At 42.1% G+C, this 26193-nt stretch overlaps 1 protein-coding gene across 1 annotated transcript in view; it reads right to left on the bottom strand.

Annotated features, from left to right (window-relative positions):
• Nucleotides 1–26193, bottom strand: part of LOC110526969 (serine/threonine-protein kinase 32C) — a 136910-nt gene that overhangs the window by 59354 nt on the left and 51363 nt on the right. The window contains exon 2 of the mRNA XM_021608144.2: nt 22559–22614. Coding sequence (XP_021463819.1) covers nt 22559–22614 — 56 coding nt within the window. The remainder of the gene's footprint in view (nt 1–22558; nt 22615–26193) is intronic.

Raw genomic sequence — 26193 nt, 5'->3', positions numbered from 1 at the left:
CCTGATTAAGAACAGGCGCTGGCTTGCTTTAAAAAAAAATACAAAAATATAGTCTGCATTCTCTGCAAAACTCAGCTTATCAACTGGTTGGTCGTTCAGAGATGGTGGTTGGGACATTGGTATGTTGCTGCCATTGATGATCATCTCCTTTGTCTTTCCCACATTGAGGTGGAGGCCACTTGACCGGCACCATTGTTAAAGGTTGATGGCCTGTTTAAAATAGCTGTCCATATCTGACGTAGCATCTTTAAAAAAAACAGTCCCACCAGAGCCATGTCATCCGCATACTTAAAAACATTGTTTCCTTGGATGTTCATCTCGTTAGTGTAGATAGAGAACAACAGCAGTGAAGCCTGTGTTCAGGGTCAGTTCATCAAAGTGGGCCCCATTCGGTGGGCGGTTAGTTTTAAAATCCTTGATCCAACCTGCGAGGCCTCCGTTGACATTCAGGTCCAGTAGTCATTTCAGCAGTGTGCGTATTTGCATTGTATTGAAAGCTGAACTAAAGTCAATGAATAAAACGGTTGCATATGATTTCACATGTTAAAGGTGACTAGCCACCATGCTCAGCAAGGTCAGGGTTGAAATATTGAGTGCTTAGGGTTAGAGGGTCTACACCAGAAGTTAATGGTTATCTGTAGGAGGAGGGTATATAGTGTGTACAATTAAACTTGTAAGGTGCTGACTACAGGGAAAGCGATCAGGTGGCAGGCATTGATAAGGGGAGAGCGCCATGGATTAGTGTTTTTTTTTTTTTATTATTATTTTTTTTACCTTTATTTAACTAGGCAAGTCAGTTAAGAACAAATTCTTATTTTCAATGACGGCCTAGGAACAGTGGGTTAACTGCCTGTTCAGGGGCAGAACGACAGATTTGTACCTTGTCAGCTGGGGGGTTGCAACCTTTGCAACCTTCCGGTTACTAGTCCAACGCTCTAACCACTAGGCTACCCTGCCGCCCCTAATGGATTAGTGATGAAGGGTTGAGGTCATGTCAGGTCACGTTAAGGGAGAAAGAAAAGTGTATGGACCGTATCACTTAGTGTCCTGCTGAGCAGTAAAGATACACTGTTTTTACAGATGTGTAGGAGGAGACTCAGCCTAGGAGGAAGGGTTAAATATCAGTGCTTGTGTGAAAATATATCTTTGTCTAAATGCAGCTGTACTAACCCTCTGAAGAATAAACTTGGTTAAGCTTTCATAGTGTCCGCAGAGTTTTTTTTAAATCTGAGAATTAGAACCGAACACCTAAGTCCTTTTTGTCTTTCATATTTCTGACCTGAATTAATTTTCTTTCTCCTTTACAGCATCAGTATCTCCTTTCAGGAATGTAATCTTCCTTTCATTGAGGAATATTTTCAGGTCCTTAGACACCCAGGGCTTGTTGGCAAATACTCAGTTTTTGTGTTAATGACAGTATCCTTGCACGTCTTCAAAATACTACAAGGATCCAACTAAATAAATACGTGGTCTGGAGAGAGATAGCAAAGACCATGCGCATTTCAGGTAAAATATAACAACCCAATGTTCATCCTCCAGTATAAAACAAACCAGCTAGCTGAATGTGAATGGCATGTGTGCTGTATGCTTTTGTTAATACAGAAATCCTCTGAAGCCAACAGTCATGTGAGAAAATGAGGTGGAAAATTACTAGTATTTCCATTTTTCAAATGTTCATGTCTTTTTGTCCATTGTTGAAATAATGGTGGAATTGTACAATAGTTGCAAAGTGTAGAATTAATACACAAAACAAATTAAGATGTTGTCAAAGTTGAACTTACTGTCCCATGTTGATAAATCAGGTAGAAGGATATTTTAACCACACACACACACACACACACACACACACACACACACACACACACACACACACACACACACAGCTTCAAAGTAGGCCTAGATACAACCATTCCTTCCTGGAAGTAAATTCTGCCTGCCACAGAGGTGAAATACTTTGTAAACTTTTGCCTGACAGAAACTGCTTCCTAACCTGCTCTGTTGGCCTAGATGGCTATGCTTTTCATGCATTGCCTCAACCCTGCCCCCCTCTGCTGTAGCCACATCTCCAGATCACAAGGCTTTGTGAGGATGTTATGGGGGATGCATGTTGCAACCACTAGGGTATCAACCTTGCATGGCAGTAGGTTGATTTTCTTGTACAGGATCCTCCATCTGGCCGCAAGGAACCTGAATGCCTTCTCCACTGTCATTTAAGCTCGACAGAGAAGATAGTTAAAGATGTAGTTCTCGTAGCTGATGTTGTGCCCGGCATATGGCCTAATCAGGGAGGGCTTTAGTGGGAAGCATCCCCCAGCAGCGTCCCCCAGCATTGTGTATTTTATCTTTCCCAAATCTCCACCCCCAGGCAGAAAGGCATCTTGAGGCACCTGCAGAGTTTTTGACGCCATTGCCCTTCCAAATGGGGAGTTGGCATAGACTCCGTCATCGCTGTTTCTCCCAAAATCCCCCACCTGAATAGCTGTGAAGCAGTATTTGTCATCCACAAGGGCGAGTAGCACCACGGAGAAGGTTCCTTTATAATAAAAATGTAAAAAACGAGTTTGGCGATCATATGTTTTCCATCAACCGATCCCAACAATTGGGGAAGTCTCATTTTTCATTAAACTCTTGAGAAGTTTGTCTCTCCATTTCCTCAGTGGGTCGCCAGCATCCTTCTCTCTATGGCCTCACAGGTCTCCATAATGCACTGCAACACTGTCTCGAATCCAAGACAATAGGTGAAGGCCAGGCTGCAAATAGAGTCTCCAGATGCGAAGTACCTGGAATGACAAAATAAATGTTCTTTTTTTCAATTCTATTTTACTCTTCACAGAAGTTGAATTGTGCAAAACCAGATGGAAGTCCCTCCGTGACACTTTTGTAAGTCACCTACGGAAGGCCCAGCGATACTGGGGAAACCAAATCAGAAAGAATGGAAATACATGAAAATATGATCATTCTTGATACCTTCTTGGCTGGACGTAAGTTAAGTTATAATATACATTTGAATTGATTGCACTGAATTCTGAATCTTGCAGTCACCCTAGTCATAGACTGTTCTCTGTTACCGCACAGCAAGTGGTAACGGAGCGCCAAGTCTGTGACCAAAAGGTTAGTTAACTTTTACCTCCAAGCCATAAGACTGCTGAACAATTAATCAAATGCCACCCAGACCATTTACATTGACTATGCATAGTCCCTTTACAAATTACCTCAACTAAACTGTACCCCGCACATTGATTCAATACCACTAACCCCTGTATATAGCCTCGTTATTGTTATGTAATTTTATTGTGTTACTTTAAAAAAAGTTTTTGTAAATATTTTCTTAACTTATTTGTTGAACTGCATTGTTGGTTAAGGGCTTGTATGTGACAAATATAATTTTATTTGATTTATTACATTTCTGAATTAGTGACTATATCGGCCTATAGATTACAAATCGGTCTCTTATTACAGAGGAATGATGAAAACCATCAGTGTTAGACTTTGTGGCCTAGATTTGAGAAAGATTCATTGAGCCTGAGCTGAGGTTTTTAAAGTTTACTTAAACACATTTGACTTCACATTTATATATGTTGACCTATTTTCAGCTCAAGAGGCAACCTCTGCCTTGAAAACGCTGATTCGTCTCAGCTACAACCTGTTGAGCCCGATGACACTGAGGACGACATGGTGTCCCCGAGCCATGACCCTGTGCTTCAGATGCCTGAACAGTCAAGACCAACCACTAAAAGACACGGTTCAAGACTAGCAGCCAAGAATTAGAAAACAGAAGGTCAACCATCAAAATGTGGATGAAGAGCTGCTTGCATTTGTCAGGAAGTCAATCCCTTCTGCCACTACCTTGGAGGATGAGTCATTTGTGCTCAGCCTTGTGCTAGAGCTGAAGAAAATAGGAAGAACCAAGGAACGTCTGAAAGTGCAACTACTATCATTGAGTGTAAACTGGGATGACCAGCATGCAACACCTCTGCTACCACCTCCACCACCACAATGGCTCTTTGATGCTCCGCATGGAAAAGTTGGACTGCAGCCTAGGATGTACGGCCAGCCTAGGCATCAATACTCCTACTCACCAGGATCTAGGTCTCCAACACATAACTGGCATAACCAGCAGGTAAACACCACTGCCACCACCGCCGCCCGCAAGTACTCTGCACAGAAGAGGTGGACTGCAGCCAATGATGTACAATGAGACGAGGGATCAACTCACCAGAACCTAGGTCTCCAACATATAGCTGGGATGACAGTACATTCAGTACATTCTCTCAAGAGACCTATTACAGAGACTCCCAGTCACATCAAATCACCTCCGAAAGGCAGAACCCAACCCTGCGCATACTTAGGCCTATGTTCGGTTTTAGAGTTTCAAAAAGGGAAATGTTTTTGTTTACATTATTTGCACTTCTTTGTTGTTGCAGTTATATTTGCATTGCACCTTGTATTTAACTTTCTTGTAAATTGTAATTGGAACACCGTCTTCCTTACCTTGAGTATAATGAAAATACACTATAGCACCTGGTGATCTTGCTGCTCCCTTAATGTGATGAAACAGACCTACATCTGTGGAGCATCATGATCACAAGTTTGCTGGAGTTTCTTTATATCCATGCTCCTGCTTACTAAAATACAACCTCTTCCAATAACTAACCTTAGAGTGACTGCTAGTCTTTGCTTAGGCTCTATTGGGGTCCAGTAGTTGGTCATCTGCTTGGTGTGGTCTGGGCCAACAAAAGACAGTCTCCATCTCTTCTGCACTCATCTGGAAGTATCAGTGATGTCGGGCAGGGTCCAAAAGAAACTCCTGGACAACTTGGAAGTATTGCCCATGCTCCCTTCTCAGCACATTTATGGGATGCACCCATAACCACCACCTCCTTCCCTGTCTGAGCCTCAATAATTAATACAAGTGCGACCAACTTGTCTTAACAGTCTGTTAATCCATGCTGTTTAGAAAAGCATACAAAGTATTGCTTATTTTTTTACTTCTTTGGGTGAGTATAATATTAGTTTATATCTCATTCCAGAGTGGTTTGGTTGTAAGGTGAAAGAGACTGGCTAATTATAGTACTCAGCCTCAGCCTGTCATCATGTATACTATAGGAGCATGGGAGTCATTGACAGGAAAGTGCCTAGATGTGCAAAACTATAATTTGCATTTATTAAAATATACTCCTGTCTTGGCAATAATATCACTATTTTACAATATGCAATCATGTACTTACCCATGTTACCACTCCTCAATCGCAGTGAAATCAGAAGAATCAGAATACATTTCAATGGGGTAACTGAAAAATGCAGGCAAGAAAAGGCTCCATCAACATCGTCCCGCCCCCAAAGTAATATCATTGGTTCAGAGTTTGTTTTGATATTTCAAACTGCGTGTCCTGATCGTAGGCCATCATTGTAAAAAATAATTTGTTCTTAACTGACTTGCCTAGTTAAATAAAGGTTAAAAATCAACATGCGCACGATCGCCAGCATGTAAGACCCTCAAACTTTTACAGATGCACCATTGAGCGCATCCTGTCGGGCTGTATCACCACCTAGTACAGCAACTGCACTGCCCACAACCGCAGGGCTCTGCAGAGGGTGGTGCGGTCTGCCCAATGCATCACCGGGGGCAAACTACCTGCCCTCCAGGACACCTACAGCACCCGATGTCACAGGATGGCCAAAAATATCAAAGACAACAACCAATCAAGCCATGGCCTGTTCACCCCCCTTATCATCCAAACGGTGAGGTCAGTACAGGGGCATCAAAGCTGGGACCGGGAGACTGAAAAACAGCTTCCATCAAGGCTATTAGACTGTTAAATAGCCATCACTACCACCTGGCCACTCAACCCTGTACCTTATAGGCTGCAACCCCATGTAAAGACATGGAATCACTGGTCACTTTGATAATGTTTACATACTGTTCTACTCATTTCATCTGTATATACTGTATTCCAGTCAATGCCACTCCGACATTGCTCATCCTAATATTTATATATCTTTTAATTCCATTGTTTTTTACTTTTAGATTGTGTGTATTGTTCAATACTACTGCATTGTTGGAGCTAGGAACACAAGCATTTCACTACACCCGCAATAACATCTGCTAAATAAATGTATGTATTACTCATTCAAGGGTTTTTCTTTATTTTTACTATTTCCTACATTGTAGAATAATAGTGAAGACACAAGCTATGAAATAACACATTTGGAATCATGTAGTAAATGTAGTACTTTGCTCCAGTCATCTTTTCCTCGATCCTGACTAGTCTCCCAATCCGTGCCTCTGAAAACATCCCAACATCCCAATGATGCGGCCACCCCCATGCCTCACCGTGGGGATGGTGTGTGTCAGTTTTCCTCTAGACGTGACGCTTGCTATTTAGGCTAAAGAGTTAAATCTCGGTTTCATCAGTGCAGACAATCTTGTTTCTCATGGTCAGAGTCTTTAGGTGCCTTTTGGCAAACTCAAAGTGGGCTGTCATGTGCTTTTTACTGAGTGGCGGCTTCCGTCTGGCCACACTACCATAAAGGTCTGATTGGTGAAGTGCTGCAGAGGAACTCTGGAGCTCTGTCAGTGTGACCATCAGGTTCTTGGTCACCTCCCTGACCAAGGCCTTTCTACCCCAATTGCTCAGTTTGTCTGGGCGGCCAGCTCCAGGAAGAGTCTTGGTGGTTTCAAACATCTTCCATTTAAGAAAGTCAAGGGGTCTGAATACTTTCCGAAGGCACTGTATAACCCATTGGCCATATACTCTTCAGTCTCTCCAGGACTTGGGACTTTTTTGCGGACCTTCATCCACAAACAGGGTTTAGCAGAGTTCAGCATGTCTCTATATCTGAGATTAGGAAACAAAGAAATTATACCAGAACTTGCTTCCCTATTATCAAGTGATATAACATTTGATATTTCGTTGTAATTTAGTTTTTGTATTTTAATAGTTCTCTCTTTGGGACTGGAAGTCTGTTCATTAGGTAGTTAGATGAGCTACTGGTTAGGTGGCTAAGCTTGTTGTTTTTAGCAGATCAAGCTAATGTTTGTCATAAAAAAAACTAATATTGGATGGCTGTCTAGCTTGTTAATATGTAGCTAGCTAGCTACCTGACATCACCTAGAATAGATGGTTAACTTGATAAACAACTTACCCATGTGCTACACATCATCCTGGAACCGCCACCTCCTGCTGCTGCTACATGCAGGCAATGCCGCCCGCTGCGATGCTGCTTTGGGAAATCTAGCTAAAAACGTTCTCAGGACGTAAGGACCATCCCACCCGCAAATACTATGGTTAAAAATTAAGCAACTAGACTATGTTAGCTTAGCTAGCAGCTGTTTGTTTACTATCGCACCGGAAGTTCTTTGGGATTCCAGGGTTCACCTCCACTCCTCCTAAAAAAAGTTGTTAAAAAGGTCTATACACTATAATTTCTAAGATTCAAATCATTGGAGATGGGCAAGGACAGATAGATTAGCATGGTGGTGGTCTTAGGACTGTAGCACAGACAGTCAGGGCGATAGCTTCTTGGTATGAGCCTTTCTCACTGTAATAGACACCAAAGTGAGCAAAAGGGCCATCTCTAAAATGCTAATGGTTGGTGCAGTCCAAAGAATTATGGTCCCGCTGGCTATACTTCATTGTTAAATATTAATTATGAACACCTGCTGTTTAGGCTAATTTCAGAGTAAAAAAATCTACAGAGTAAAAGGTCAACCCTTTTGGAAACTGGGGCCCAACCCGGATGATGAACTGACATAATCGCAGGAACAGACTGTTGCCTGCTTCCAGATTCCACAGTTTCGGTGGCAGGAGAGGCACCGTGGCCAGCATTGCCTGGAAGTGAGGCACCTGATGTAGTGACAACGTTGGCTGAACGGTTGTCATCTCTGACCACCAGCTGCACAGCACACCTTCTAATCTTGCCCCTAAAGAGGCTTTTAAAGGGAAGGCCTGCCCAAGGTTTGATATTGATTTCATCACTGCAAAATCTTGGGGAGTAGGAAGTGTGCAGCAGCTGATTGATGTGGAAAGAGTCAAAGGAAAGGAGGATGCTAGGAAGCATGGAGGATAAAAAAAAAAAAAATACATCTGCCCTAAAAGAGATCCACACCTCAAAGAAACACAATCACTGGGAAGATTGTAACTTTTTTCTCTTCACACAATCAGTGTTCAGTGACCAGAAAGCAGATAATATACCGAACAAAAATAAAAACACAAGTAGTAGTGTTGGTCCCATGTTTCATGGGCTGAAAAAAGAAAATAAATGTTGCATATGCACAAATTGGTTTACGTCCCTGTTAGTGAGCATTTCTCCTTTGCCAAGATAATCAAACCACCTGACAGGTGTGGCATATCAATAATTGATTAAACAGCTTGATCACAGGTGCACCTTAAGTTTTGAGGGAGGGTGTAATTGAAATGCTGGCTGCAGGAATGTCCACCAGAACTTTTGCCAGAGAATTGAATGTTCATTTCCCAAACATAAGCCATGTTCTTGGGGACCTTCAATGCTGCAGAAATGCTTAGGTAGCCTTCCCCAGATCTGTGCCTCGACACAATCCTGTCTTGGAGCTCCACGGACAATTTCTTCGACCTCATGACCCACGTTTTAAAAAATCTTTGCAAATGTATTGAAAATGAAACACATGTATAAATAAATTTACATATGTTTCACACCCCTAAGTCAATCCATGTTAGAATCATCTTTGGCATTGATTAAAGCTGTAAGTCTTTCTGGGTCAAACGGGTCTTGCCATAGATTTTCAAGCAGATTTAAGTCAAAACTGTAACTCAGTCACTCAGGAACAAATCACTGTCTTCTTGGTAAGCAACTACAGTGTATATTTGGCCTTGTGTTTTAAGTTATTGTCCTACTGAAAGGTGAATTAATCTCCCAGTGTCTAGTGGAAAGCAAACTGAACCAGGTTTTCCTCTAGGATTTTGGCTGTGCTTAGCTCCATTTAGTTTGTGTTTTATTGTGAAAAACTCCCTTTATTCCTTTCATCACATTCCCAGTGGGTCAGAAGTTTACATGCACTCAATTAGTATTTGGTAGCGTTGCCTTTAAAATGTTTAACTTGGGTCAAATGTTTTGGGTAGCCTTCCACAAGCTTCCCACAATAAGTTGGGTGAATTTTGGTGTAACTGGGTCAGGTTTGTAGGCCTCCTTGCTCGCACACGCTTTTTCAGTTCTGCCCACACATTTTCTATCGGATTGAGGTCAGGACTTTGTGATGGCCACTCCAATACCTTGACTTTGTTGTCCTTAAGCCATTTTGCCACAACTTTGGAAGTATGCTTGTGGTCAGTGGCCATTTGGAAGACCCATTCGTGACCAAGCTTTAACTTCCTGATGTCTTGAGATGTTGCTTCAATATATCCACATAATTTTCCTCTCTCAGGATGTCATTATTTTGTGAAGTGCACCAGTCCCTCCTGCAGCAAAGCACCCCCACATCATGAAATCGAAACTGTGTAGAAATGATAATTGACCTACATTCATAGTTTCTTGACTGTGTCCAGCGCATTAATAATCACTGAAATGAAAGCTAGACTGTCAGGGAGCATCAAAAATTCCCAAAAGTATGGATAGAGGACAATTTTTGGCTAATTTTGACAGTGAGGAAATACACGGCTCAAAAAAATAAAGGGAACACTAAAATAACACATCCTAGATCTGAATGAATGAAATATTCTTATTAAATACTTTTTTCTTTACATAGTTGAATGTGCTGACAAAATCACACAAATTATCAATGGAAATCAAATTGATCAACCCATGGAGGTCTGGATTTGGAGTCACACTCAACATTAAAAAGTGGAAAACCACACTACAGGCTGATCCAACTTTGATGTAATGTCCTTAAAACAAGTCAAAATTAGGCTCAGTAGTGTGTGTGGCCTCCACGTGCCTGTATGACCTCCCTACAACGCCTGGGCATGCTCCTGATGAGGTGGCGGATGGTCTCCTGAGGGATCTCCTCCCAGACCCAGACTAAAGCGTCCGCCAACTGGACAGTATGTGGTGGATGGAGCGAGACATGATGTCCCAGATGTGCTCAATTGGATTCAGGTCTGGGAAACGGGCGGGCCAGTCCATAGCATCAATGCCTTCCTCTTTCAGGAACTGCTGAAACACTCCAGCCACATGAGGTCTAGCATTGTCTTGCATTAGGAGGAACCCAGGGCCAACCGCACCAGCATATGGTCTCACAAGGGGTCTGAGGATCTCATCTCGGTACCTAATGGCAGTCAGGCTACCTCTGGCGAGCACATGGAGGGCTGTGCGGCCCCCCAAAGAAATGCCACCCCACACCATGACTGACCCACTGCCAAACCGGTCATGTTGGAGGATGTTGCAGGCAGCAGAACGTTCTCCACGGCGTCTCCAGACTGTCACGTCTGTCACATGTGCTCAGTGTGAACCTACTTTCATCTGTGAAGAGCACAGGGCACCAGTGGCGAATTTGCCAATCTTGGTGTTCTCTGGCAAACACCAAACGTCCTGCACGGTGTTGGGCTATAAGCACAACCCCCACCTGTGGACTTTGCGCCCTCATACCACCCTCATGGAGTCTGTTTCTGACCGTTTGAGCAGACACATGCACATTTGTGGCCTGCTGGATGTCATTTTGCAGGGCTCTGGCAGTGCTCCTCCTGCTCCTCCTTGTACAAAGACGGACGTAGCAGTCCTGCTGCTGGGTTGTTGCCCTCCTACGGCCTCCTCCAAGTCTCCTGATGTACTGGCCTGTCTCCTGGTAGCGCCTCCATGCTCTGGACACTACGCTGACAGACACAGCAAACCTTGCCACAGCTCGCATTGATGTGCCATCCTGGATGAGCTGCACTACCTGAGCCACTTGTGTGGGTTGTAGACTCCGTCTCATGCTACCACTAGAGTGAAAGCACCGCCAGCATTCAAAAGTGACCAAAACATCAGCCAGGAAGCATAGGAACTGAGAAGTGGTCTGTGGTCACCACCTGCAGAACCACTCCTTTATTGGGGGTGTATTGCTAATTGCCTATAATTTCCACCTGTTGTCTATTCCATTTGCACAACAGCATGTGAAATTTATTGTCCATCAGTGTTGCTTCCTAAGTGGACAGTTTGATTTCACAGAAGTGTGATTGACTTGGAGTTATATTGTGTTGTTTAAGTGTTCCCTTTATTTTTTTTGAGCAGTGTATATAAAATGTTCAATGTGGCTCTCCAGACCACATTGCAGACCGAATGTGCCCCCCGGGGCAAAATGAGTTTGGCACCCTTGCCTTAGAGCTTTGAGTAGGCCCATGCTTAATGAGGAGATTCTCACCAGCAAATACAAAATAACGATTGTCGGCTTGTCAGGATTGTGATTGGGAGCATCCACTTATGTAATCTCAAAGCATTCGCTAGTTGTTGCTAGCGTAATAGTCTCCTCCATTATCTACCCCAATCCCACACTCCATCCCTCTGACTCACTCTCTCCCTGTCAGGGTATTTGGAATCTCTCTGCAATTCTAATGGAGTATAAACTCTTAATTGGACCTGAAAAGGTGACGGATACAGCATTTGACTGACAATTCAAAGGGAACCTGCTGCAGACGGGAGACGGTGCCAAGCGTACGCCGCAAAATTAATAATCAGAGGTTTATCCGACAACGAAGTAGAGCCTGTCACTGAAAAAGGCAGGCAAATATTTTATACAGCCTATTGGCATGAATAACTACATATTACAAATGCAAAATGATTAATCATGCCCAAAACAGGCATTTAAATGAAAATAACTGGCTTTCAGAAAAGTAGGCCTATTTGATACTGTGTATCAAACGAATACATCAGAAACCCACATAAATCATAGGTGTCAGTTTACCCCTCTCTGCATTACTAACTTACTGTAGACAGATTTTTTTCTTTGATTTTGAAATTAAGAACTATTGGAGCCCACAACCCCAAAAAATAAAGGATTCCAATCTGTTGAAGAACACTGCGCCTCAGTTTTCACAATCAACAACATTTTAAGATGACCAGCTCTTGAAATACCTGTTTTATGGACCAATGAATAGTTTTTTATCCAATAGCAGAGCTTTGTACTGACACATTTATGGAGGTCGCTTAAAGAGGAAGAGAGGAAAAGACGATAGACAGTTCCAAATGGATAAGCCATCCAAACTGGTCAACATGAGAAACGAGGCAGAAACCACTTCGGCCCTTATCTAACAAAACACCTTACCACCACACATATATAATCTGATATGAAATCATAACAATCCCTTAAATAACATTAATGTACCTGGGTCTTGGATGCCATGCAATAACGTTACCTGAAAAGCAGCCGTTTTCTGCTGCTAAAGGGCTTAGGCAGTAATATTTGTTGTTCTAAAATGTTATTTTATAGAATTTAACTTGACTGATATGGCGTGTACCCTGCTACCAATCCCATTGCTCAGCCTCCTGAATTAATTTCTCCCAGCCCCCTCTGGCTCATTACCATGTTAGCAGCTACCAGCACATGCACTTACTAAATGCTTATTAGCTGAAGTACTACTTTAAAAAAAAAAAAGCTCTTTCATGCCGTGCTTGGCTTCAAAGTGTGGTAATGAAAAATGGATCTCCAAAGTTGGCTCGGGATGTTTACCTTTTAAAGAACCCTTATCCCCTTGGTTCTGCTATAGTTAGAAGCCCTATCAATTGTTGTCACAGCCCAGAACTCCAGGGAGCCCTCGGCGCGTTGAAGGAAAAAGGGTTGGCTATTCAATTCAGTGTAGTCAGGAAGCATAGGATTTATTTTTCTAGGTCAGCTAAGTGCCAAGTGACTTTTTTTTTAGGACACATGGGGAAACATGAACAGCATCAGGCACCTGTCTTAAGAGATTACAAAGAAGAATTTCCTCATAGCAACCAAACCGTGTGTTCGTTTTTCTGGGGGAAAATGTGCTCATATCTATCAACATCTCAGATTGGGGTTTCAGGCTAGGTGTTGCGTGAGAGGTTTGGTTGTGTCAGTATAATAGTCTAGTGCTTGACATACTGTATGCAAACAGACTACAATGATTGAAAACAGTGAGAGTGGTGCAAGCATAGAATAATATGCATCAAGACCCACACACACACAAAAAAATAAAAAATAAATAATAAATAAATAAATCAGACAGTGGGCTATAGCCGTCTGTTTTGTCGAGAAGCAGCGATGAGCAAGGCAAATATGTTTTCAGGCTCTGATGGACTTTTCAGCCACAGAGAGAAGACATAATCCCCTTTATTTCATTCATTCCCCTCGCCGCCGTCTTCCCTTATATCATTAGTGACAGGCAGGAGGAAATTCAAGTGTTTACCAAGCTTGGGCAGCCATTTTCAGAGCTACACGACGCGCTATTAAGGCTGCAATTGTCATTAATAACAACAGAGAGAGACTGGCCTCCATTTGACTGTTTGAGCGTGGCCTCAAAGTGAGATAGTAGAGCTATACAGGAACTGTCGCCCTCCTAGTGCTGGGAAAGGATGAAAGAGCTTTGTCATCTAACTAGTTTCTTCACACTGGCCTGTGGTTGCATGGAGGTCCCCACAACCTCCTGCATGCATAAATGATACATTTCGTCTCACACAACTAATGAACGCTTTAGTTGGGATATTTGGAATTAGTTGAAAAAAGATCATATGACTTATTTCTATTTAGTCATTCAAACAGTTCCTTACAATACTGGAGTAGGATATTTCTAACAGTGATAGGAAAAGCACAGGTGAGAACAGGGAAATGGGTCGACTAAAGAGCTGCAAGCTAGGATGGATACAACAGGAGGTTGGTGGCACCTTAGTTGGGGAGAACGGGCTCGTGGTAAAGACTGGAGTGGAATGGTATCAAATACAGCAAACACATGGTTTCCAGGTGTTTGATGCCATTCCATCTACTCCTTTCCGGACATTATTATGTTGGAAACTGACCTGCACTGAGATGGTCTTTGACTGTGAGGAAACAAAGGACAAACGCTAGACGCAGGATGGCGAATATAGAAAAATGCACTCAAAGCGAAATGCTGAAACCTGTGTGCTTTGATTGCCTATGTGCAGCTGTACTTTGTACTTGAGGTGAGCCAGAAATGTAGCAGAGAAGGAGTATTTTGGGGCTAATAGGTTGCCAAACTGTTACTGTGCCCATCTTTCCACAGCTCCACACTGCAATCCCAGGCAATCTGCAGCCTGAGCACCTGCGGTACAGATGTACAGCAAGAAAATAATCTTGCACAAACAGGAAATGTAAATTATGTGGATTCTAATTAATTGACCTTTTTGATACATTTTTCATAAGGGAAAATCAAGTCTGAAATTTCAAAGTGGAAATTAAAATCTTCAGAAGCATTTATAAACCCCTAAATACACCACGAGTTTTAAAATGTCAAACAGGGTAATCAAATTAAGATCCTACATCTGTATGAGGCAAGTCTTCATAATCAACCAGTGTAAGCCTTTCCAGTCAGTCTCCATAAGCAGGACCATGCATGTACCAGACTGCATCTGAAATGGGTCACATTAACCTATATAGTGCACTAGTTTTGACCAGGTTTGATCAAAAATAGTCCACTCAAAAGTAGTGCTCTGTACAGGGAATACTGTGCCATTTTGGATGCAGCCATATCATGCTGTTCTGCCTGACTATAGATCCGCTCACAAAGATCTGTCAGTGTTCACCAGAGGTGGGATCAAGTCACTATTATTCGAGTCACAAGCCAAGTCTCAAGTACCAAGGTCTGAGTCTCAAGCCAAGTCCCAAGTAGAATGGGTCGAGTCTCGAGTCAAGCCCAAGTCATGCAATCTAAGAGCAAGTTGAGTCACAAGTAAAAAATATATATTTTAAACTATACATGCAATGACTTGTTCAACTTAGTATTGCGCAGTAGACCGAAACTTCTGTACTTTTTAGATACTAGAACATGAAAAACATTTCGGTATTAGAATTTTTGTTACTTTCGGTACTTCTGTCAAATGTGTCTCATGTCGTCTACTGATTGAGAGTGTCTATCGGCGGCGCAGCCGATGTCACCTTATAGCGAGAGCACACCGTGCCTGCACCATGCCTACTCCACTTACTCAATTCTACAGAAGCTCTAGCCTGTCCTGAGGAATTACTGCACTCACTGGGAGTCTGGGCTGCATCATATTAACCCCCCACTCATGCTGCAGAGAACACACCTGAATAATGCAATGCAGCATGCAGAAACAAAACAATGTCCATTACAGGCTAAAACACTTTACAATGAAAGATTGAATATATCGGTAGCTAGCTTCCATCTTTGTAGGCTAATTTTCCTTGCCAGCTAACAGCTGATTCTTACATCAATTCACTACACTAGTACGTTGTTATAATATGCAAACCATAACCTAAAATATGCTGATATCAAAGCTGACTGTCACCAAAAACTATAGCTACAGTCATTGCCAAAAATGTTTTTCCTTCTCTTCGCCTCCCTCATGTCTCTCACCTGTTACATTAGGTGATGTACCTCCAGTCTCTCTCACTGTGTGTGTGTGTGAATGATGTCATTAGGTATTTTATAAAAGAAGAGATTTCTTCTATGCAAATGCTGTTGATCCATACAATAAGTCCCAAACAGAAGGGAAACAGATATTTTTCATCTGTAGCCTCTGACATCAGCCAAAACAAGCCTAACTCAATGCATGCACACACGCCTATTGAATATGCATTGACCTGTATTGTGGATAGGCCTAGGCTACATCTTGATTTACCCAGTTTATCAGAGATTTACCATTAAAATACATGATTACCATTGTGATGTTGTGTAGTTAGATTGGTAAAAACAAAGTCAAATTTATTGTATGATTGTATAATTTATTAATTAAATGCATACATGACTAACTGAAAAAATGTACATAAATGTTTTTAAATATAATGATATTGAACTCTGGCTGGATCAAGTGCCATTCATATGCCTTCTTTGTTTGCCTTGCTATCGTTTTGGTATAGTTTTGGTATGGAGTATCGTGATGGTATCAAGTATCATGATAATAAACCTGGTATCGGTATCAAAGTAAAAAGTCTGGTATCGTGACAACACCAGTTCAACTACAAATCTTTGTCTATTCATTGATGCTACCCGACAACCCTTTTCATTATTTTGTCTCCAATATAATGATAATATAATAATATATTTTAAGCAACAAATTCTAAATGCAAGCTTCATAAGTAAATGATACATGTCAAGCAATTTTGACATACCAAAAGACCAGTAGTACTATGCTAGTAATTGTTGCTTGGTGCCCCATTGTTGGCGAGCTTGCAAAGTAAACAGTCAATATTCTTGATTACCAAACTATTTTGGGAGCTGCATATTTATTTATGGCAATCCTCTCTCCCTACAATTTGACGTTTGCACTGCACCCGATCCTATAGCTGTACAGAAAATCAACAATCTGTTCGCTAGCTCACCCGACCTGTGTTGATTGACAGTTTGCTGGTTCAATCAGAGGGCTGAGTGTGCATTTCTATAGCCAATCTGTTGCATGTTTTTTGTATGTGCGATTCTGTGGTGTCTGTCTCTGGCTGAATGTAGAGTAAACCGCAGAGACTCTGTGCCACAAAATGAGTGACAAAATGTAACAAAGTCATCAGTCTCAAGTGAAAGTCGAGTCCCGAGTCTCCAACTCCACGTCAAGTCTCAAGTTATTCTATATTAAACAGAGGGAGAGGCAATTCATCCGTGGCCTGTATGTGGGCTATTCCCCCTTGCCCAAGGAGGAGGATGTTAGTCTCCATCGCGACCGGGGAAAATAAAACACACACTGCATGTGCGTGTGGAGAAGACAGCCGGAGTGGACAGGCACAATAACCTGTATCAGCACCTGAGGTCTTTTAGAAAGCCGGAGAGGTGGTGTCAGCAGGGGTCCGCAGCTCCAAACAGCTCTCCCACTGAGAGCCTCTTTTAAATTTCCAGCAGGCAAGCTCCCGCTCCCAGCACCCCCCCCCCCCCCTCTCCTACCAAATAGGAAAAGAAGGCTCCCCACGCATGCCTGGCTAACACAAACACACAAAAACACCAGGGACATTTTTGTATTAACACAGAGGCGATGACCTATGTACGCTGCTAAACGCAAAACACCTCGTGAAGCACAAACACACATTAGAAACAAACGGTCAGCACAGACTCCCGTGTGACAGTCCCCTATTGGTAGGAAGACCATGCTGCCCTTTAACAGCATGCATACCAAGTGCAGCTACATATAGACAAGATGACCTCCTTAAAACTATCTGTAAGTCTGAGTCAGTGAGCTATATCTGTCTGTCTGTCAGTAGACCTCATGATAAACCTGCAGGTGTGTTGCTATCTATCATCTCCACCCTCCCTCTGGCACAACCAACACATACCTTCTTAGACCTTGAGCTACAAGGAAGTGTTTACAATTTAGCCTGCATTCCAAGCAATGAGAATACAGAGAATACCGAGCACACACACAGAGACATAGATACACAGACACACACGCTCAAAATATGGCATAAGCAGAGACATGGAGATGTCAGGTGAAAGAGGATCAATGACAAATGGCAGGCAAACACAACAGGTACAGGAATGATGGTTTATGGGTAAACTACTAAACAGCCAAGTTTACTACAGAGCAGACCTGGGTTCAAATACAGTCAGGTCCATAATTATTGACACCATTGATAAAGATGAGCAACAAAAAAAGAAAAAGACTTTATAAAATAAATAATACAAATACTGAGCTATATTGTATGCTAAAAAGAAAATCAGGAAATAATATTATTTTATACTAATACAATTGCTCGGGAAACAATATTTTGTTTAACAAGTAATAAAGGCAATCTAAAAAGATCTGGGTCAAAATGACTGGCATCCCTGTTTTCATCCCCTTGCGAGGAAAACGACACTAAGCCTTTTTCTCAAATGTTTTATGGATTGGAGAACCTTGGGATGGATCTTAGACCATTCCGCCATACAGAATCTTTCCAGATCCTTGATATCATTGTCTGCTCTAATGGACTGCCCTCTTCAATTCAAACCACATGTTTTCAATGGGGTTCAAGTCCGGAGACTGATGGCCATTGCAAAATGTTGATTTTGTGGTCAATAAAGCATTTGTTTATATTTTATTAGTGATTGGGAATAAGGTCACATGTGTCAGCCTCCTGGCAGTAGGCAACCAGGTTTTTGAAGGCTAGGCCAATTTACCAGACATGGTATAGAGTTTACAAGCCTGACATGCAAGGTTACCCGAAGGCCAATTTCTTGGTCACATCTACAGTGCCTTCGGAAAATACTCAGACCCTCTGCCAGGTTGAATGTGGAGCGTTGCTGCACAGCTATTTTCAGGTCTCTCCAGATATGTTCGATCGGGTTCAAGCCTGAACTCTGGCTGGGACATTGAGACTTGTTCTGAAGCCACTCCTGCTTGGTCTTGGCTGTGTGCTTAGGTTCGTTGTCCTATTGGAAGGTGAACCTTCACCCCAGTCGGAGGTCCTGATCATGTTTTCGTCAAGGATCTCTGTACTTTGCTCCGTTCAGCTTTGCCTCGATCCTGACTAGTCTCCCAGTCTCTGCCTCTGAACAACATCCCCACAGCATGATGCTGCCACCACGCTTCACCGTAGGGATGGTGCCAAGTTTCCTCCAGACGTGACGCTTGGCATTCAGGCCAAAGAGTTAAATCTTTGTGTCATCAGTCCAGAGAATCTTGTTTATCATGGTCTGAGAGTCTTAAGGTGCCTTTTGGAAAACTCCAAGTGGGCTATCATGTTTCATGCATCACATTTTACTGAGGAGTGGCTTCCGTCTGGTAACTCTACCATAAAGGTCTGATTGTTGGAGTGCTGCAGAGATGGTTGTCCTTCTGGAAGGTTCTCCCACCTCCACAGAGGAGCTCAATCAGTGTGACCATCGGGGTCTTAGTCACCTCGCTGACCAAGACCCTTCTTCCCCAATTGCTCAGTTTGGCCGGGCGGCCAGCTCGGAAGAGTCTTGGTGGTTCCAAACATCTTCCATTTAAGAATGATGGAGGCCAGTGTCCTTGGGGACCTTCAATGCTGCAGACAGTTTTTGGTACCCTTCCCCAGATCTGTGCCTTGACACAATCCTGTCTCGAAGCTCTACGGACCATTCCTTCAACCTCATGGCTTGGTTTTTGATCTGACATGCACTGTCAACTGTGGGACCTTATATAGACAGGTGTGTGCCTGTCCAATCAATTGAATTTACCAATAAAGTTGTAGAAACATCTCAAGGATGATAAATGGAAACAGGATGCACCTGTGCTCAATTTCGAGTCTCATAGCAAAGGGTCTGAATATTTATGTAAAGATGTTATCACTTTTTTATTTTTAATACATTTGGAGAAGGAAAAAAAAAATCGAAAAACCTGTTTTCGCTTTGTCATTATGGAGTAGTGTGTAGACTGCTAAGGATTTTTTAAGCCATCTTAGAATAAGGCTGTAACGTAACAAAATGTGGGAAAAGTCAAGGGGTCTAAATACTTTCCGAAGGTACTGTATGTGTTAAATGCTTGTAAAAGTGTGTGTTGTACATGCATGCGTGTGTGCCTGCATGTGCGTGAGAGAACCATCAGGGCTGCCCCCCCTTTCGCTCTGGGTTTTCATATCCAGTGAACGTCTACGTCTCTTTCTGTAATATCTTTTTGGACACTAGTCTAAGGCCAGATGTGTCGAATGGCTCAGCCTTTAAACCCCTGGCTGGATGCTGTGGATTTCATGCCTTACTGCAGATACTCTCTCTAACATAATAAGGGAAGTGACAGCAGCTTGAGGGAAAGAAGCAATAAGTAAAATTAACATAAATTCAGATGGTAATGTATTCTGCAGCTGGGGCTGACTTGCTGTGTAAAAGAGACACTTATTTTGCCAAAAGATTCCATTTTGAAAAGAGCAAAGAGGAAAGATTGCAAAAAGGTTTGCTAAGACTGCAAGTATAATGAACATATATTAGTCAGGATATTTCAGAGGATTTAAAGAGTTGTGGTATTAAGTTTCAATACCCGCACGTGCGCACACACACACACACACACACACACACACTTTCCCTATTGGCATTTCATTACACAAGATAAGCATTAAGCAAAATGACGATTTGAGCTATTTTGCCTTATCTGTAATTAGATTTAAGAAAGAGGGTCAAATCTACTTACATCCCAACTGACACAAGATTACATTTAAAGAAACAAAATGCAGCTACAGTTAAATTAATTAACCGCTACGTTTAAGATTAATCAGAGTTCAAATGTAATTACTTCAGGCCCAATTCACCAGACCTTCTCTGCTTCCTTGTTGAGAATAATGAGTGTGAGGGGTAATTAGTGCCACAGAATTACCCAGAGTCATTTGAATTCCCTAATTTTGCATTTGTATTGGGATATTGAATTTGAATGTATTTTTTTACATTTGTAATGCACCAATTGAATCATTGAATTCAGAAATTGAATTAGCATTTAATGAATACTGCATTCAGTTTTAAAATTACATTTTAATTGAATCTACACATTAAATATTTACATATTCAGTTTCAATATGGTAGATATTGCATTCATTGTCCGTGTATCAAGTTCACAAACTATAATTTCCCGTTTATTAAAGTTTCAGATATTCAACATCTCAGATGCATTCAGATTCAACTTTAAAATGCATTTCTTTAATTTCAAATTCAAATCCAGAGACAACATCCTGGTACTTTGCCAGCTAGGAAAAGTAGAGGAGAACAGATAGAATCAAAAGCTCTCTGTGGTAAACAGTATCTTCTGGCGCCAGGTAGGCAGGTTTCCCTTGATCCAGGTTTGTTTGACAAAAGCAATCGTGCCCCAAAAAATTGAGACATGTGTAATGGAAATAGAGATATTGGAGAAATGATCTAAAGATTGACAACATTTGGATCCATTCGTCAGGGGTGTATTTCTTTGTTGGGACAAATGATGAAAACTGTGCTTTTGAAATAAATGATGATTGTCAAATTATTTTGAAGGCACCTAGAACATGTGACGTCACCGTGTAACTATAAAGTTCCACTCACAATTCATTCTAAATGCCTCTCTTGCAAAATCCATTTTTTCCGAACTATAAAATGTTTATTTGCAGGACAAGGATTGTCCTGACTTTCAAGAATGCCTGAATTGCTTCGACTTGCTTTTCTGGTTGGCTGGAAAGTTTCACTATCCAAGTTTCCCCATGGCACGGAACCGTGGAGATACGTTGGCACATGAGATTAATTAGAATATGGCGAATATTAGTCAATTATTGCATTCTATCCATCCTGGCTTTCGTGTGCTACCTGAGACGTGAAACAGATAAGCGTTAGCCTGTTTGCCCTCCCACCTATTTATTAATGCGCAATTTGCCTAAATGGGCAACGGAAACACTTCAATCACTACAAATTTATTCGACACTAGTTAAATCATTACGTCCAGCTGTTTTCGTCGACACAAGAGATTTAAATGGAAACACACCCTAGCAGGCAACTGTCGCATCTATTTTTTATGCAAAACTTTGTAAATATTGACAAATAAATAAATAAAAATCCCTGGACAAGTTCATGGAAACATAGCTACTGTGGCATGCTGAATCCATTTTCTTCCTATGAATTTGACTAGTGTTTGAATCGTTTTGGCTATAACCTTTTATGACCCCATTCCTGAAAGCTAAGATGCTCTGTTCCCCTCTATAATTATCCCAGGCTACGCAGGACATGTTAGAAGGGAGTGTCACAGAAATCGTAATTTGGCCTCCATAAGAATATAGTTGAATAGTCCTCTCATAGCCCTTCTAAGGCTAGCCGTCACACTCCCTATTTAATCTTGCTCTTGTGACTGACTGAGTTTGAACCAGGTCTCCAGCACGTCACAAGATTGTGTTAGCCCACTTATGCCTGTGGGGAAGAGTTCAGGAAGTTTATATAAAAAGGACAACACTTTATTCCCCCAGGGGAACAGAAGGCACGTCCATGTTTCAGATCGTCTTAGCTTTCAGGAATGGGGTCATAATAGTTTATAGCCGAAATGGTTCAAATGCTAGAGCCAAATTCAACAGAAGAAAATAAATTCAACATGCCACGCTGGTTTCAGAAACTGCCAGATGCTACTGTTTACCACAGAGAGTGTTTGATTTGATCTGTCCTCCTTCACCTTTCCTGGCTAGAAAAGTACCAGGATGGTGTCTGGTTTTGAATCTGAATTTAGAGAACTGCATTTAAAAACTGAATCTGAGAAGTTGAGTATATGAAACTTTGATACACTTAAAATAGTTTGTCAACCTGATACAGACAATTATGACCCCATCTACCACATTGAAACTGAATATATAAATATTTAATTTGAATATTCAATTACTGAAATAGAATTTTTAAACTGAATGCAATATTCATTCATTTCAGTTTCAAATCATGAAATACAAGTTCAATTCATGAATAAAATTATTACATTTGTGCATTACAATATCCTAATACAAATTCTAAATTATGGAATTCAAATACAATATTTTGTGTGGCGCTGAAAGCACATACGCACACACAGAGTAGCTAGAGAGCAGAGGGAGTCGGAGCGCCGACTGCATTACCTTTCCGAAGCTTCCCTTCCCAATGGCCCGGAGAATCTGGAAGTGGTCAAAGGTTACTGGGAAAACAAAGAAAACAAAATCTGTCAGTGACACAGATCGGACAGGCAAGCTTTGATGGTGTCATACAGTAGTAGCATCAAACATTTTGAAAGCAGTTTAAGGAAAAACTTGGGACATCAGTAACAGGGAAAAGGTTATTACAGAAACATCTACAGACAATAAGCTCCATTTCTAAAGACTGGCTTGAGCCTTTTAGGATCTCATAGTATGCTATTATACAGTAGATACAGTAGAACATAATCCATTACTGTGAAATAATTAGCTTTTTGTAACACTGGTAATTTAAATGTGTTACGTGGATAATTTGCAAAGCTCACAAGCGATTAGAGGGTATCATCTCGATTGCAGATCATCAGTAATAAAACGATCATGCCGCTGCAAGAAACAGTGTAGCTGAAAACCACTAATTTGCAATTGGTGCATCTGATTGGAATGTCATGAGCAGCGGGTTTTTCGGCATGAATCTTGTTCTGGAAGCAGCTATGCAAAGTGGTCACTATCTAGCACACCCACAAAGTAATCAAATCTGAATTTAAACCTAACCAATGCCTAAACTTAACCTTAAATTATCACATTTTTGTTTTCATGAATTTTTTCAATATTGCCAATTTTTAATTTGCAGCTGGCCTCTCTAAGGGAAAATCTCTCAGTTCTGCCTCCAGGATACGACTCTTGACATTAATAGTCAACCTGCATGTCATGGTGGGTAAGGACCATGGAGAAGGGAGCCTCTGCTGCCCTGTCGGAGTGCGTGTCGTGTGGGTGTCATGAGGGCTTCCGCTGGCCTCACCCTGTGGCGTGTGTGTGTGTGTGTGTGTGTGCGCGTGCCAGGCTGGAGCTTCCCTGGGCAGACAGCTTCTTACTAACTTACTCCACGCTATGCCATCCACCAGACCAGACCTTGGCACACAGGCCGTGACTGAGAGGCCACTGCAGAGGCGCCACACAAAAAGGCATCAGGCCTGGTTTGCATGTTTTGCTCTGGAAGATGAGCTAATCCTCCCTGGATTCTTCCGGTTCAACATTTTGTACATAGCTAATCTTTAAATATGGCAGGGCTTTGATGGAACCACAGCAGATGAACGCGGGAACAGTGGAGAAGATGGGGGAAACACTGACTGTACTTGTAATGTAACTAGATTACTTAAATGGCTAGGTGCACAGAAACGTCAACAGATAGGACCAAATCCATGTTGTTGTTATACAGGGATCAACCTACATTGCAGTATTTATACAGCATAAACATCTTTCTATCCCGGGTCAAATAATGTTGCAGAATAGTTTGGGGCTCTGTGAAGTGGGTTCGGGAGCAATATTTGTGTAAACAAATACGCAACATAAACAGGAAACACTATGACAGATTTGATTCAATCCCGTTTCCAGTCTCAGATAGCCTACAGGGAAAAACATATCCACACCAGTGAGTTGGATTGCTATAGCAGAACATTCTCTAGGCTACAATAAGTCTCTGTGTGTATTGAGATTGTCTGTCATACACCGAATGCTGTGTATGATGGAGGGTCGAAAGGGGAAAATATACAGCATATTGCATTATGCCACCTCAACCTTTCCATCCATCTCATCAATCTGGATCTTCCTTAGAAAGAGTGAATCATTCATTGTAAGATGGGAAACATACAAAACGGCCCCTGCCGCTGCCTAAGCGTCAGCCGGTAGTAGCCCTGTGAAAATCAGGCCATTCTTTTGAATTAGTGTCAAGTAGAAAAGGCCTGGGGCCTCATGTATAAACGTTGCGTACAGACAAAAAAAAATACCCTAAAACATGCGTGCACCAGTTTTCACAGAAAAGTTGGCATTTAGAAACTCAACCTGACATGAGAATGTACTTTGCTTCCCATAAACCTTAGGCCATGCGTGTGCAGTTTCTAATAGTTGAACTCTTGCATTGCAAGCAGGAAAGTAACTGAAGCTTTTTTCTGCAAATGGAGGATATGACATCCTTATGAAAAAAAAAAAGAGGTAAATATACTGAACAAAAATGTCACTCCAGCTGCAGAAGGTGCCTAAACTCTGAAAGCATGTTACTGTTGTTCTTGTGGCAAAATGCAAATCCCCCAAGGTGCTAAAATGACTTTAGGCCAGTGGCACTGACATCATTGGTAATGAAATCATTTGAGAAGCTAATCAAGATGGATGTACTGTGTCAGATTGAGAATTCCCTGGACCCCCTGCAGTTTGCTTACAGGGCAAAGCGGGGGGTGGAGGACGCCACTCTAACCCTTCTTCTACAAGCACCAGGAACGCCCACAAACCCATGCAAAGCTTCTGTTCGACTTATCGCCGGCCTTCAATACTATTCCAGCCTCACATGCTAGCAGAGAAGCTTCTCTCCCACTTAAAGCTGGACGTGAGCATCGTGGGCTGGGTAGTGGACTTCCTTACCGACCGGTCCCAACAAGTGTGAGTAAATGGCGTCATGTCAAAGCAGCTCTGCTCCTCCACCGGATCCCCACGAGGCTGTGTGCCCTCTACTTCTGTACATACTATACACTAATGACTGTCGCAGCGAATAGAAAAACAGGCACATCAAGTTTGCTGATGACTCCGTCATCGTCGGTCCACTACAGGATGGGAGAGTCTGAGCATGGACCTGTGGTAGAGGACCGTGTCATGGTGTGAGAACTGATTCCTCCAACTGAATGTCTCAAACTAAAGATATGGCCATTGACTTTAGAAGGCATCCACTGAACCCCACACCCACTGTGGTCATGGGAAATGACTGGTCAGCACTGACAAGTACATGGGAAATGTGCTGGACAACAAGCAGACATTTGAGGAGAACACTGATGCCATCTGTAAAATGGGAGCTATATTGTTTTTTTGAAAGCTGAACACTGATTTACAGGACTTATATTGAATCCCTATTGATGTTCTCGATGGTGGACTGGTCTGGCAATCTTAATGTTTGCAACAAAAATAGGTTGGACAGCGTGGTTAAGGTGGTCAGCAAGGTCATCGGGGTGCAACAGGCACAGGTCTTAGTGACATTCAGAAAACAAGTTGTGAGTGGAGCGAACAGTATCCTAGACTGTCCTGACCACCCCCTCTGACGATTGTGCACTTTTCCCCCTCAGGTTTGTCGTTTTAAAAAACGTCCCAAACTCAACAGCAACAGATACAAGACCTCTTTTATCCCACAGGCCATAAACTTTCTGAAGCTGCACATGAGGAAATGTTTATTTATTGAGAGACTGCACAAAAATTTTTACTTGGCTCATCGCGCTCTAGCGACTCTTTGTGGCGGGCCGGACACCTGCAGGCTGACTTCGATCGTCAGTTGAACAATGTTTCCTCTGACACATTGGTGCAGCTGGCTTCCAGGTTGAGCGAGCGGGTGTTAAGAAGTGCGGCTTGGCGGGTCATGTTTCGGAGGACGCATGACTGGACCGTCGCCTGTCCCGAGCCCGTTAGGGAGTTGCAGCGATGAGACAAGATCACAAAAGGGGGGTAAAAATGATGCTTTGGAGACAAAACATTGAATAAAATCAAATTATATTCCATGAATGCATGGTGTTGAAATATCATTCATGATATTGAATGATAAAGACGAAATT

The sequence above is a fragment of the Oncorhynchus mykiss genome, chromosome 1, assembly GCF_013265735.2.
Source record: "Oncorhynchus mykiss isolate Arlee chromosome 1, USDA_OmykA_1.1, whole genome shotgun sequence".
Taxonomy (NCBI): domain Eukaryota; kingdom Metazoa; phylum Chordata; class Actinopteri; order Salmoniformes; family Salmonidae; genus Oncorhynchus; species Oncorhynchus mykiss.
This window is presented reverse-complemented; position numbering and strand designations above follow the sequence as displayed.